Consider the following 16,121-nt stretch of genomic DNA (forward strand, 5'->3'; position numbering starts at 1 on the left):
AGCAAAAGACTGGTTTAGTCTTTATTTGCGTTCTAAAATTCGATTATGATTACGGCATCCCTTTTCATAATCTGAATTTTGAGAACTTGGCAAATTGAAATGGAAATATTATAGCAAAAGACTGGTTTAGTCTTTATGTGAGACATCATGAATCGTGTCCCATATGCTTCGGATATAGGATCGATTACATGTGCTATATTCATCCTTTCTAAAATTTTCCAAATGCCTGGGGCATTATGAAGGGAAAAGGTCTAGAATTGGATATGACTAAAATGATTAAGCAATTGTCGAGGACAATCTAAGGTTTACCAAAGATTGGTTGCTCAAGGACAGTTGGAAGTATAATGTTAATTCTGGAAGGACCATATTGACATAATCTGTAAGGAGGCAACTCTTGTTCAGAAGTGATAGTCAAAATGGAATATGGAAATGTTTCAAAGTTAGAAATTATTCAATCTGTGTAAGATTAGGAAACTTAATGAAAGAAGGATGTTTCCCAGGAGCTGATCTCCTTTGGAATGCTCTGTAATGATTGTTGTCAAGTCTTTCTGACTTTGTGCATAATCATTAAGAGGATCAATGCATATAAGTTTAGAATCTAACAGATTTTAGTAAATGGCATGAATTTGGAATTCTTGCATTTGCAGTAAGGATTTGGGACTGTGAAAAGAGGATCATTGGAGTGATGTTCAATTAATCTATTTTACAAAGTAAAGATCATAGACAAACATAGTATGCATACTTGGTGTATGGCATGAATAGTGTTTAGAAAACATAGTGTACATGCTTGGAGCATGGGACAACTATTGTTTTAAATTCAAGTATAAAGTTGATAAAACCGAAACAATGAATAATGAGTAATCAGTATGGTGATAAATAAAAGTGTTTATTTATATTCATAGGGTTTGATACCATATTTGATTCATTTATTCTTGTGTTTCACTTTGCATGTTTTGACTTCCAGAATAACTAAGTCGCTCTTCCTGAATGATTAAGTTATTCAAACCATCCACAGTCGGTCATATGTTGGAAGTAGATATGAATCAAGACTGTCATGGGTTGGTTTGTAGAGGTCCAAGTTGGTGGACAAAGTGGTGCTACAACACTCATGAGTGCTCATAAGTTCTGAGTATTGGATTCAACCCGCGCTCATTTGAATCACTTCATGGATTTTATCACGAGTGATCATGAGACGATAATATCTTATATTCTTCAAACCTAGAGATATGAGTTGTTACTATGAGTTGGTTATACATTGATTGCATGAAAACGCATTGGTAACTCGATGTTATAAAATGTGCCTTTGTGTATGATTCAACAAGTAGTAGAACAAGCCATATGAGTCGAAGTTTATCCATTCCTTTTACCTTCGGGATAAAAGCGATATCTGTGGGCCCCTCGATGATTTAAAGATGATACATGTGAGTGCTTGGCCAAGCCAGGACTGATTTGATTTGTTCAATCAGTCAGTCATCATGAATCGGAAATCGGGAAACAACAAATGGACAGAGAGAATGATTGATAATCCATATCTCAGTCCATATGATATCTAGAATGGAGGAATATATGATCACTTATCTAATGGACAAGTCATTGACAAAGGTCAGAGTTCATCGACAAGGTCAGAGTTCGACAGAAGCTTTTGAGAGCTACGATTGCTGATCGGTTCCTGAAGTCATATGCAATAATAGTTTTAGACTTATCCAAGTGGGAGACTGTTGGATTAATGTCTAAGTCCATAACTATAATTGGTAAGACTTGACCCGACCCGGCATGGTCCATTTGGGTTGCATGGCATCATGCATTTGGATAGACTATAATGAGAGAAATAACACTTAAGGTTGGTTAATATATTATAAGTTCTAATATATTAATAAGATTATTTAATTAGTATTGATCAAGAATTAATTTAAAATTAATTAAGTGATCAAAAGGAGACTAATTAAATATATGGGTTGATTGTGTAAATCATTCATTCTTATATATGTGGGCTTGTGATCCAAGATTCCTTATGTTAGACTAAGTCCATGGGGTGACCCATGGATACTCCATGGAGGTTAAAATCCATGGAGCATAAGGAATGGGTAAATTTATGAGTTACATGGTGTAACCCTAATAGCCACCCTATAAAAGAATCCCATGGCTCAAGAAATCGTGCACTAATGTGTGAGTGTGAGGGCTAGACGATTTCAAGGAGTGTTCAAGTTTCTCTCAAGTTATTCCAAGTGTATTTGGTGTTGTGTGAACCATTTGAGGTGTCACACTTGGGGCACTAGGCACTCAAGCTTCATGAAGACATTCTACATCAAAGAGGTATGTACTCTATCTTGTTATATTTATTATTTTGTATGCTAGATTAGGATAATACCTTGGATGTTCATAATTGTATGTATAATAGAGAAAACATAGATCCAAGGTATTTAGTGTTGCATGTACACTTAGGAGTGTTAGAATGCTCAAAACCCAACAACTCCCTCACTAGCCGTTTCACCTCAATAGGTGGTGCAAACTCCAAATCGAAACGCCTAACGAACTCAACCCATGTCATCTCAGCCACACCGGCTACTCCCACCTAGATAGTCACCTCTCTTCACCGATCTCGGGCTCGATCCCTCAGCATACACGAAGTAAAACCCACCTTTGCCGCATCAGGGAAAGAACTCATGCGTTGGGCGTTGTCTATGTCTGCCACCCATCGTCGGCTAGCTATGGAGTCCCCGACCCCAAAGAACTCCGGCGCCCCACACGCCTTGAACTCCTGGAATGAGGAAGTTCGGGCCCCGACCTGGACCGCAACAATCTCGGCTCTGAATGCCCTGAGCCTCTCCTCCATAATCTTCGTCATCCCTTCCTTAACTGTCCCAAAAATCATTGGGGTAGTGTCAATGATGCCTCTCGTAACCTCGGCTGCAATAAGCTCGCGCAGCCTCTCATCAATAGGCTCCGTAATGTCACCCGACCCAGACACGGATCCTGATCATGATCCTGATCCCCTTGCTCTAAACCGTGTCACCACCATACTGCACTGCAATACCATAAAACATAATGATTAGGATGGCCAAAAGAGGGGATCCTCCCATACCGGTTCTCTTTAGAGCTTTCATATCTAACATTGGTTCGGGTACAGATCCTGTGCTTCCAGTAGTACGGGCCCAATACTACCTTCCACATCTACATGTACCTTCCCCAAGGCTCTACCTGATAACTCTAATTCGTCCCAGAACAAGTTATATCTCACAGGCTACCGCATAACTCAAATCCTAGGCTATCCTAAGATTTACTCCATCCATATCAAACCAGAACTCAATCATAACAGGTTGCCTTTATGCATGCAAATTATACACAGAACTGGATCAAATAGACTTTCGAATAATAGATTCTACCCTAGGACCACAACCACACAAGGAACAGGAAATAAGGCCAAATCAATCATTCTAAGGTTATAAGCTCCTAACCATATACAATTTTAAAAGCATACACATAGCTATATCCATCCGACTATCATAATCCAAATATCAGTATAACATGGCTAACATATTGGGGAACTACTTACTTGGCTCGGCCGATCACGCGCATTGCACTCTCCTCTTTTCCATTTTAAAAGTTTTTAACTTTTTTTTTGAAAACAGCTTTACCATTCCCTTAGTTTGAGTCCTGACGCACCCGAGAGTGTGCCTAAATCCCTCAAATCAAGGCTCTGTTACCAACTTGTAATGACCAAATTTTCAAAAGAAAATTTTCATTTTTAAATAATCACAACGTTTCCAATAAACTAGAAAATCTCAAGAACAATTGTTTTCAAATTCATAACATCAACAATTTTATTTCAAATATCAGAGTGTCCCATAAAAACGCCTGAGAGAGTGCATGTCACACCGTCAAGCCTTGCCCTTGCCCTTAGGCTCAGAAGTACCAGAAACAAACCAACAAACTGTAAACTAATGCTTAGTGAGTTCCCCATAGCATACCCCACACAGCCCACATAATCACATAATCCATATTAGCTATAAAAGCTACATAAACCATATAAGTCATGCATACAAACATATAAGGATGTCGTGGGCTCCCCAGGGTCTTACTCTAGGATGCCATGAGCTCCCCACATGGTCTTACACCTAAGTGCCATGGGCTCCCCCATGGTCTTTAATAGGAAATCCATGGGCTCTCCACATGGTCTTACATCCATGTGTCATGGGCTCCCCCATGGCCTTTAATAGGAAAGCCATAGGCTCCCCACACGGTCTTACATCCAGGTGTCATGGGCTCTCCCATGTCCAAATTCATTAATGGGCCTCATGGCCCAATAAAGCCCAACTATAGTAACCATGACCAAAAACAGATAAGCTGGCCCACTAACTCAAAACATGACCAGGCCCAATGACTAATTAAGGCCCAAAGGGCTTACAAGCCCAAAACAAGTCTGAGACCATCTGAGGTGCGTACGTCTTGCGTACCACCCTGGTACGCGTAGCGTACTGAGTCCCTGAGTTGTACGCGTTGCGTGCTCTAAGTTACGCCCAACGTATAATCAGTTTAAGCACCTTCTTCCATTAAGTGCTTAACACTCGATGTTCTAAAGTCCAATATCAGATATGAGCTCATTAAGACGTCCTACGGCATAAAGTTGGCAACTTTGTGCCCTTGCATGCTATATCGAACTTAAAAACTTCATTCTTCACATTAGGACTTCATATAAAGCTTCAAACTCATGCATGGAGTCTAGATACTCTTCAAGCTAGCACCTCTATGCATCGAACATGCTCACAAAGCTCAGATCTAACCATTTCAGTCTCTAGAGTTGCTCTACTCTCAAGAGAAGGTCCAAAACCAACTCAAGGGACAATATAGAAAACCCTAGCTAGATCAAGACTTTATACATCCAGAGGCTCTTCGAGGTGAAATAGATGCAGATTCTTGAAGCCCAATGCCACTCCAAGCTTGCTTAGCAATTCCTTCTTCTTGAATGAACTCTAAAATGGCCACAAATACACTCCTTAATCTCAAAAACACTCTCACAAGGTATCTCTGGTGTAGAAGGGCGAAATAAGACTGTGGAGGCTGATTAGGGTTTGGTCCAAGAGGCTTAAGGGTGTTTAAATAGGTGTCAAGTCCGAGAATTAGGGTTTTGGCCCTCTGTCGCGTACGCCTCGCGTACCTATACATACGCCCTGCGTACGTGGCCACCCTCCGTATTCATGCATCCTTAGTACGCTAAGTGTACTCCTGGAGTACGCCCCGCATACTAAGGGACCTTTTATGCCATCTTTTCCATTTCAAGGGTCTAGAGAGTAATACCCGATTTGGAGTGTTACATTATATTTCACGTATTAAAAGCTTGATTAACCTATGAAGTGGAAATCAAATAAGTTGCATGTAAGAGCTTGATATTTAGAAAGATTTGACTTTCACGTATTAAAAGCTTGATTAACCTATGAAGTGGAAATCAAATAAGTTGCATGTAAGAGCTTGATATTTAGAAAGATTTGACTTTTAGTCAAATATTAACCAAAAGGGAAAAATGGTCATTTATGAGATTTTAGTAAGTTTATGAAGTTGTGACTTCATGAAAATGGTCAAGATAAGTTTAAGTCACTTATAAGAGGTTAGATGAGTAAGTTCAACAGAAGAAATGCATAAGAAGATGCATTTTGGTCAAAAGGGTAAAATAACAAATTTTATGCTTTTGGACCAACTTTGTGACAAAATAGATTAAGACCCGTATCAATTTAGTGAGAAATGACTTAACAAAGTTGTAGAGTATGTTACCACCTTCACATGGATATAAAGATCCTGCAAAACGGGTTAGAAATGAAGAAGTTATGAAGGTTGGATGTTGGGGGAAAAGTTGTCCCCAAAGCTGGAATGGACTCAAAAATGCACTTTGTTAATCTCCAGGTACCGTGACGGGGTACATAGAATTCCACGACATGGTGGCGTAAGTGAGCTTCCATTGACTGAAGTCAAATGGCCACCAAGGCACTACGAAGTCTTCACCATGACATGGTGTCACACAAATTAAGTGCCCAATCAGCCTTCATTCTCTCCAAAACACTACCTATTTCTTAGAAAAAGGAACACTAGAGATTTTGAGGAAGTAGGAGGATCAAGTGACGATCAAAGGTGTTAGAGGCAAGGATTGAGCACCAAAAGCTACTAGAGTATCATCTTTTTCATATTTAAGCTTTTAAGCATTTTAATGATGTTTTGATGATTTGAGCTAGTTATATAAGATTGCACTTGGTAAGCTTTTAATGGTACTTAATCATGTGTTTAGGAACACTGAACAAGTTTATATGTTATTTACAAGGTGAAATTCATTTATGCGAAATTAAGGTTTCAACCCTTAACTAGTGATTATGTTGAATTGAAGCTTTAGAGATTAGATTACAATGAATTAGGTATTATGGTGTGCTTAAATCATTGGTTGGTTTGAATTTAGAAGTAGAAAATAAAATGTTGGAATTATGATCAGTTAAGTGATCGTTTTGACAATAAGAAGTAGATAAGCTTTTAATAGGCTAAGACAAGTTCTAAGGAACTTGAAATGTTATATGAATAGGCCTTGAGCAAGAGGATGAGCCAAGATGCATCAATTGATGATTTGGAGCCAAATGATAGTTAGTTTTCACTAAATTAAAAGGTGAGTTATAATTCTCACACACTCTATCTAGATTATGTGTATATATATATATATATATATATATATATATATATATATGTGTGTGTGTGTGTGTGTGTGTGTGTTAAATCTTGGAGCATTAAGTGAATGTCCCCAACTGATTAGATGAGGATAGATGATGATTATACGTGTAAGAACATGTAGCAAAGCTTATATATATACCTAGAGTATATATGGTTAGATAAGAAGTGTATTTTCTAAATACCTAAGAGATAGAAGAAAGATTTAGAATATGATTATATGCAGTATAATCATAAGAGCAAGTAGCTAAGTCTAAACATTACTGGTATTGTGTATAATATCTATATGTCATTAGACATAAATAAAGATTAAGTACTTAATGAGTTAAGTATTAGATGCTTATTAGCAGACATCTTGATGAGATTAGTATATAGAATATCCACGGGACAAGTATTATGTGATGAGTCACATAATAGAGATATAGATGAGTAGAAAGACGATTCCTTCGGGGACAAGAGTATGATCCCTTTGGGAATGAGATAGATGTTTCTTCGGGGACAAGAGTATGATTTCTTCGAGAGTGATATAGAGATTCTAACAAGAATAAAAGTATCATTCCTTTAGGAATGAGATAATGTCCCTATAGGGAAAGAGATGATGTTCCCTTTTGGGGATGTAGATAGATGATTCATGCATGAATCCAGATTGTGTATGGTTAGAGAAGATAGAGAAAATGTTTCTTGATAGGAACAAGATAAGAGAGTTCTTTGTAATATCTTAGATGTAATCCATGAGGGATTAAGAGTAAGGAATCCACATGGGGGATTCAAGAGAAGAAGATTGGTTAATGATCCACGAGGGATCATAAGAGAGGATAGTTAGTCTAGACAAGTTTACCCAGAAATGTGATAGGATGTTGTTTCCCTTAGAAGATAGATGAGATTGGAGTATTTGATGTGTCTGTTAGGTCTAGTTAAAACTGGAATGTTGAGGCATGAGTACATGAGAATAGAGAGATAAAGAGTAAGACGAGTACGACATGAGTACATGAGAATAGAGACAGGCATGCTGAGAGTAAGAGATGTGTCAAGAACATAGTAAGAGATAGGGAAAAGCATAATAAGATAAGAAACTATCAAAATTCTAACAACACTCCTTGGAGCCTAACCTTAGCTGCCAATAAGCTCTCCATCCTTTTTTTTTTTGTTGACGTTTTCAAGTAGCAAATGGAGGAAGGAATGTCTGATTTAGTTTGTTCTAGTGTGTGGATAAGTTATTAAGGATTATTTGTCTTGGTAATACGTCATCGGTATAAGGTATAACTATAACCACATTATGTGTTGAATAATTTTTGGTTTATATTGTTCAGAATGAAACCATGGCTTTGAGATCGATCATAAAAAAATTATTTGTTAATGCTACACTTGTTTATATATTTTTGTATTTGTTTGCACATCAATCCTCAACAAAGATATCCGAGACAAGACTGCAAAATCTTTCTGAAGTGTTATAAAGAGGGAAGGCGCGCTACAACTAACATAACAGCCTCTTCCTTGCCCCCCTAAGAATCCAAGGGTGACCTTTGGATGTTGTCGTGACGCTTTGGACACTTTTAGAACCATAAATCACAAAATTATCTTGGTTTTTGATTGTTTGTTAAAATGTTCTTTATCTTCTTAGTAATGGTCAAAACACAACATAATTATTTTTTCACACTTTTGATGGATTAAATGTTCTTACATTTAGTTAATTATTAATATAATTGTTTTTTTCATACATTAAAAATCAATGTCTTCGTTAATAAGTTTTACAATATGATTGATGTGTTGTTCATGACTAGATTTAAAACAAAAGTTTTTGTTGATTTTGATGTTTGGTTGTTTCTAATTTTGTCATTAAAGTTGTTTGCTTAGAATGTGTTTTGTTTTTATTTTTATTTTTGGAAATTATGATCCTTGGCGACTAAAATAAACCCTAACAATCAAGTGGATCAAATTGACCAAAGTGAGAATTACCCAAGTGAGAATTTTGGTCCAATCCGCAAGGACCGAGAAGGTCTCAGTGTAACCATCTTTTCTGCACAAAGTGTTTTTTTGGCCCAAGTTGGTTCAAGATCCCAAGTGGGTCTCATCGTAACTCTCATTTCCCAAGAGATGTCTCGGCTTAAAAATACGGCCCAATTAAACTTCACCCATGTGTATAGGGAATGTATTGTAATTTTCAAATGGATGGAGGACTAAAAGTGGTCAAAAGCTATTACACAATCCCCGCCATATAACCCATGCAAATCATTAAAATAATATAAAAATCGGTTGGAGACATTTCTTTCAGATCTTCTCTCTCCTCGGTTTATTTGTTATCGGAGACGTTGCCGGAGAATCGGATTATAATGGTATCCTTAGGATGCCGGAAATGGATGGTACTGGCGGCGGCGATATGGATACAAGCTTTTACGGGTACGAATTTTGACTTCCCTTCTTATTCCACCCAAATGAAATCAATACTGGAAACCAATCAGGTGCAGCTTAATTACTTAGCAATGGCTTCCGATATCGGAAAGTTATTTGGGTGGTGTTCCGGTGTTCTTCTGTTGTATTTTCCGACATGGGTTGTGCTTTTCATGGCTTCTTTCCTTGGTTTGTTTGGTTATGGTCTTCAATGGCTTGTCATTCAGAAACAAATCACTTTGCCGTATATCATGGTTCGTAATTTCATTCCAATTTGTTATTGCATTTACTCTTTTTAATTTATCCCCCCTAATTTTAGTTTAGGGTTCTTTGGTGATTATTCATTGGCTCCAAATTAAAGTTAAATCAGGAAGGGTAGGTAGAATTAGATGTGAGTGAGCATAAATGTACAAAGAAATACGCATATATTTAAGTTGGTACACAATTGCGCATCAAATTTAATTTTGGGCCTTTATTGCTGATTTGATTGCATATAAGGGTTCCTACGCAATTCCCATCGGAAAAGAAACGTGTAATGTACTTAGATTGTGATGTAGTAAGATAAAAAAAAAAGTACAATGCACCTAAAAACATGGATAGTGACTCGCTCTTAATGTTATCTTTGTAAATACCTTGATTAACAAACCTTAACCCTACAAATTTTGATCAATGCCCTAATCCTACAAAATTTGATCTGTCCGGTTCAATCTCATTTTGTCCCGTGCAACAAAAGCAACTTCGTTTGTGTGTTTGTGTTTGTTACACATACATGACTGAGTTGGAGGGACCAGACAAAAAGAGGCAAAAAGACCTTAGTCACATACCCAAAGCTAAATGTGATCAAAAGCTAAAATACATTACCCTCTCAAGTCATTATCCCCCAATCTAGTATATGTCAAATTTAGTCACATATACAATGTATTATATGTCAAATGCAGTACAATCTATTATTATATATATACATGTGTTGAGTTTCTCGAGTTGTTTCCGATGATGATTATGAGAAGGTATCCACATCTTTTTTAGTCAAGATCAAGATCGCTTTGTGTCCAATCTTTTTCCATTTGTATTGATGGGACAAAAAATAGCAATTTACGTACAATCAATCTCTCACATTCCCGGTACAATGCATGTCAAATGCACTACAACTTATTTTACCTTCAATAATTGTAACTTGGTTTAAACCCTAATACAATCTTTATCCTCAATAGGTATTCGTTCTATCCTTATCGGCCGGAGGGAGCATCCCATGGTTCAACACCGTGTGCTTCGTTCTAAACATTAAAAACTTCCCCGAAAACTGGCCACTCGCAGTATCTCTAAGTGTTAGTTTCAACGGTGTAACCGCCGCATTATACAACCTCATCGTCACTAAACTAAGCCCTGATGACAAAGCCACCTCTTACCTCATCCTAAACGCCCTTGTCCCTTTCATCACATCTATTGCCTCACTAGGCCCAATCCTCCAACAATCCACTTCCCGACAAGACAACAACCAAAAAGACGAAACCGCCCTCAAAGATGATGCACATATATTTGTATTTTTGTATATACTAGCTGCCGTGACGGGCCTTTATCTTTTCTTTACAAACCCCGTATCACAAAATATAGTCGTTGTCACAATGTTGTTAATAGTGCTTCCGTTTATCTTGCCAAAAGTTATTTACCTCATTAAAAGTGCCCGTCGGGCTTTTTATTCCGATGGACCTATTGAAAGGCCAGATTATGAGTTGGTTGAAATGAATCATCAAGAAGAATTCCATGAAGAATGTTCAACTCCTGTAGTCAATAAGAGTGGGTGCTCGGTTTTTGATAAAATTATCAAGATAGATAGATTACGGGAGCTTGGTGAGGAACATTCGGCTACATATATGATGAGTCGATGCGATTTTTGGCTTTATTATGTTACATATTTTTGCGGAGGTACGATTGGATTAGTTTATAGTAATAATTTAGGGCAAATTGTTGAATCTCTTGGGTACATATCTGATACTAAAGCACTTGTTACGATTTATTCTACGTGCTCGTTTTTTGGTCGGCTTCTTTCGGCAGCTATGGACTTGTTTGGCTGCTTTTACCAACAACCTACTATCAGTAAGTATGCTGCTCACTACGATTATTTCGTTGATTCTACAATTCTATGGCTTTTGTACAAGAAATAGTAGCGTGCTTTCTGGTTTGTTTATTATCGCATCCCATTTTTATTTCTTTCTTATTACAACATTGTATTTTGAATATAATACCCAATTATAGCAATGGTATCCAAATACAAAGCAATTTTCATTGCTATAATTGGGTAATTTTTAAAGTATAATGTGCTAATAACAAGAAATTGAAATTGCAATTGTATAATTGCATCAATTTTTTTGAAGTACGATGCTTGAATAAAAAAAAAGCGAAAATACCTTGTATGTGCAAGAATTTAACAGTATGACTCTACTAAAGAAATAAACGAAAGTCTATTGATCTTTTTGCATTTAGGTTAAGTTTGTAGGTTTATGTCTCACAACAACAGTTTCATTGATTCTACATATATACACATCTGCATAAATTGTGAATAAATAAACATGTAGTGGCTGATATAAAGTTTGTAGGTGCTTTGTTAACACATTTTTACCTGGGCCTTCAGTAGAAAGACCATTTTGCCCTCAAACAAAGGAGATGGAGAAGATGGGGAGGGGGCAAAATGATCATCTTACATCGGCTTAATGCACATGTCTAAACAACATTTAAGTCAAGCATAAAAACGTTACGAAACATTAAAATAGGGACACAAAAAATCAATAAACTAAAGTGTTGAATGCAGAAATAGCAACATAATTTCATCTAATTGTTTATTGTAGAATCCTACTTTCAATTATGTTATTATATGATTTTAGTTTGAAGAATCTACCAAATTATAGCTATTTCATCCAAATACAAAGCCGTTTTCTTTCAAAGTGCAATGTCCTAATAAGAAATTTTTTTTGAAAGGACAACGCTATTATCACTGGCGGTTTTACTATGGTGCCCTTAGTGGCACCGGCAACACGTGGTTTTTCCGGACGCAGTGAAAAAAAAAATTTCGATTTTTTTTCCCACTATCGTGACTCTACTAAAATTTTCTGTGACGCCCCCTAATATGAAATTCTGCGTCTGCCCCTGGCTATTATTTTGAGTAGATTTTTCGAAATTCGGTCCTAACAAGAAAAAAAAAACTCGAAAGTATATTGCTATAATTGAGAAGATTTTTCAAAGTACAGTGTTTCAGTAAGGAAAAAAAGTTTTAATGCAAATAAAAGAAAATAATCCTAAAGTAAACTTGTGTATCATATCATTCTTTCAGCTGCGGACATGTATGCTACCCGGACTGGGAGGCTAACACTTGGACTTGTAGCAATGCCGGTTGCTTTTCTTCTACTCATTCTCTCAAGCGCCAAGTTGGCTTTGAGTGTCGCCACAGGGCTGATCGGTATCTGTTCAGGATTTTTGATTTCAACCGCAGTATCAATCACATCCGAGCTTTTTGGTTCAAAAAGCTCGGGGATAAATCATAACATTCTCATAACTAACATCCCGTTGGGATCATTATTGTATGGTGTTCTTGCGGCTCTAATTTATGTTGATAATATCGATAGCTCAAAAGATAAGGATCTTGATGATGGAATGAAGGTATGTATTGGTCGGGATTGTTATCATGAGACGTTTATGTTATGGGGTTTGATTTCTGTAATTGGTGTGAGTTCTAGCTTTTTGCTTTTTTTAAGAACGAAACCGGCTTATGAAAGTCATTATAAAAGGAAAATTAGGGTTCTTGAGGAGACGGTTTGTTCTCCTTGAGAATTGCTTGATTTGAGTTAATTAATGATTTGGAGTTTTAATGTTTGTGTTTGTTCTTCAAACAATGACTTTGTGGCTTGAAGTTAAAGTCAAGACAAATGGTGCTCCTTAAGGCCCCTTTGTTACGCAGTATATGATATAAGTTGTACTTTGTTTGACATTTCACATGCATTTTAGCTTGTTTACACAAAAAAAAAAAAAAAAAGAAACAATTTCTTCAAGAAAAGCATCGAAATTTTCATTAAAACTAGATGACCAAAACACATATGAACACCATAACTATTCAAGATTCAAAACAACAAAAACTAAGATCAAGGATCCTAATCGATAGCAATGGGATTGTTCATATTAAACCCTTCAGCTTTCTCCAACAATTTAGATGGGAAACCACTTCTAAGGATCTGAACTTTGAACTTAACAATCCTACTCTTTAAGCTCCCCTCCATCAACTCAAACACACATGCATCCCCAGCTACAAGATTGTTATCTGTAACAAATTTTCCCCATGCTTCGTTTCCAAACCTCCTTTTAGTCTGATCACCATGGTAAAGTAGGTCCCACACCTTTCCATGGTAGACGATACTAGCAGGAACAGTAGAAGTTGGAAGCTTTTCCGATAGTTCACGTGGGATGACCTACAGTAGACTTTGGAAGATAAGATTTGAGTGGTAAAAGAGGGATACATAAAATGTGCAATATGGGAGTCGATAATTACCAGTTGAAACCTCCTTCCATAGATTAATTTACCAAGAACCACATAGAAATATGGTTTCCCTGATAGTGGCCAGAATGCAGCATCTGCTTGAGGATCCAACTGTTCGTTTTCCGTAGTTTTGGCTGATTGTTTATGTGTTTGAAGATTCACAGTTCTTGGTGATGGATCCATCTGGCGAAAATGATGCATTGATATAGACATTTTCACTAAGAAAAGAGCAGAATCAGAATCAGATTCAACTGAGTTTAGCTAAAGAAGTCTCGAAGAGAAGCAGATAAAACTAAATCTGACTACAGAAGCAAGAGAAATAAGAAAAAACATGGTGATTCGAGATTCAAAACGTAATGGAGCTGAAACAATTTCTTAACGGTCGAATGTAGACCACCTTAAAAGTAGGAAAGACTTTTATTAACATCATTTACTGCGAACATAATCATATTAACCCGAAATTGGGGAAATTAGGTCAAAAGACGAACAAAATGAACAGTAAACGTGAGAGCAAAAAAGATATCGTACGGAGAATCTTACAGCATATCTCAATGAAATCTGCTCTTTTATTTCGATTCATTCACATCGAAACTTTAACATCAGCAGGAAAATAAATTATTGTAAGGAAGTGATTGAAAATGCAAAGAACGAAGCAATACCAGTAGAAGATCAGAATCTATGGTGAACGGAGACGAACGGAGAGTGGAAGATGTATGGACAATGACATCAGGCGTACATCATAAGTATAGTTATAACTTATAAAAGAAAACACTTTATATTTTCGTTTTTTTCCCTTTTAAAGATAAGTTTTTTTCATTTAAAAAAAAGTTATATTTTTCCAATGTTTTGTTTTAACCTGTTTGTAATCTTTCCAATAATTGATAACAATAATTCAATTCTTTTTTAAATAAATAAAATAAAATATTTCTTTTTCCCAAAAAGGCCTTCATAATTGACAACTTTTTTGTTTTCACTATATTTTTCTGTTTTAAATCATAGTTCATATGTTTTTTGTTACGATTCTTGTTTATTGTCTATGGTGTTTTAACATGGAAATGATGGAGCTTTGATTGTATTTGTTACTGTTAATTTGGAAAACTTAATGTTATGTGTCTGTTAACTTGGTTGGAATTGGATGACAAATATTTAAGTTGGTTAGAATTGTATTACAAATATTTATCCGGATGAATTTCATTCAATTGAGCAAACAAAGACCCTTCATTTTCCAAATTAGCAACACAAATACAATCAAACATTCATCTTCATATATCATATAAAGTCCCAAAATTTCTAAGTAAAATTTTCATTTTTCAACAAACCAAAAACCACTCATTCATTCATAAATTAAGAAATGAGAGTATGAAAAGTATTCTCAAAACATCAGTGTAAAATCAATACCAGATACTGCGGAAAATCTCTAGTGGATGCAATGCAATCAAATCGGGTCATTCCCTTCGGAACCAGAAGTACCTGAAACATTTAAATATAAAACCTTAAGCACAAAGTTTAGTGAGTTCCCTAAAATACCGCATATCATACATAACATACAAAAATGTGTGAATGTTATAGTCCTCCCACAGTCTTACAGTTACTCACTGATGTAGTCCTCCTACAGTCATGGTTGTTATGGTCCTCTCATAGTCTTCGGTACGGGTGACATGGTCCTCGCATGGTCGTTCATACAAGTGACATGGTCATCTCATAGTCTTCCATACAAGTGTCATGGTCCTTACATGGTCTTTCATGCTAAAGTCGCAAAGACAGTCTAGCAACGTACATAGTATAGTGAGAAGACTCACCTCGCACTCGAATCGAATACACCACAACTCGAACAGACGAGAAATCGGTGCTACAACCCACCTAACGAGATATTCAAGGTCAAACCTTAGTCTACACTCCAAAACTAGCAACTTGACCAAAGGTCAACCCAGTCAAAAAGTCAACGGTCAGCGGTCTCCACATCGTGGCCAACCTATGGTTACATCATGGCTATCCAACACAATCACGTCGAAGTCCGATACCACATTGTGGCAATCATGCCATCACGTCGTGGCAGCGTCTAGACAAATCAGTCATGAAGTCTTTCATCACCACGTTGTGACAACCATCTTGCCACTTCGTGGTCACTACGTGAGGAAAACTTAATGAATTTTGTCCTTAATCCGTTAAGCCCTCAGTTCATACTTTTTAGCAAGTTTCTTGGGATCCTAATGGTCCATGAAAGTCCAAACTTTATGGACATGCATGACCCATGCATTTCCTTCACCCAACTAGGCCAAAAGATGAGAAAATGCCCAAAATCTCATGTAAAGCTCTCAAAACTCAACCAACTTCTGGATCTAGAGGATAAGATGCTCAAGGGACCTTAATGAGTCATAAAGTTGCAAACTTTATCTTATCTACTCAACCAAATCTCAAGTATGAACCAAAGAATGCCACTAATCTTAGATCTACAAGCAAGGAACTAAAAAGGCGAAGACTTGAGGACCTACAAAGAGACCAAAAGATGCAT

At 36.8% G+C, this 16,121-nt stretch overlaps 2 protein-coding genes across 4 annotated transcripts; one reads left to right on the forward strand and one right to left on the reverse strand.

The window, feature by feature from the left end:
• Positions 1-8,963: 8,963 nt before the first annotated feature.
• On the forward strand, positions 8,964-12,947 carry LOC145125786 (protein NUCLEAR FUSION DEFECTIVE 4-like). The gene is made up of 3 exons (XM_079061199.1): positions 8,964-9,341; positions 10,299-11,181; positions 12,413-12,947. Exons 1-3 carry the CDS (start codon positions 9,030-9,032, stop codon positions 12,904-12,906), a joined length of 1,689 nt encoding a protein of 562 aa, XP_078917325.1. The 5' UTR covers positions 8,964-9,029; the 3' UTR covers positions 12,907-12,947.
• Positions 12,948-13,118: 171 nt separating this feature from the next.
• LOC145125326 (B3 domain-containing protein Os04g0386900-like) lies at positions 13,119-14,397 on the reverse strand. 3 transcript variants are annotated; one of them, XM_079060796.1, is made up of 3 exons: positions 14,269-14,397; positions 13,622-13,827; positions 13,119-13,541 (listed from the first exon to the last, which is right to left on the reverse strand). In XM_079060796.1, the coding sequence occupies exons 2-3, from the start codon at positions 13,820-13,822 to the stop codon at positions 13,227-13,229; spliced, it is 516 nt and encodes a 171-aa protein (XP_078916922.1). In that variant the 5' UTR covers positions 13,823-13,827; positions 14,269-14,397; the 3' UTR covers positions 13,119-13,226. The 3 variants fall into 3 exon arrangements, with proteins under 3 accessions (XP_078916922.1, XP_078916921.1, XP_078916920.1); XM_079060795.1 differs by lacking the exon at positions 14,269-14,397 and adding an exon at positions 14,150-14,266; XM_079060794.1 differs by lacking the exon at positions 14,269-14,397 and adding an exon at positions 14,138-14,237.
• Between the last annotated feature and the right edge of the window lie 1,724 nt (positions 14,398-16,121).

Source organism: Lactuca virosa, chromosome 7 (genome assembly GCF_052849685.1).
Source record: "Lactuca virosa cultivar CGN04683 chromosome 7, Lactuca_virosa_CGN04683_v6, whole genome shotgun sequence".
Classification (NCBI taxonomy): Eukaryota; Viridiplantae; Streptophyta; class Magnoliopsida; order Asterales; family Asteraceae; genus Lactuca; species Lactuca virosa.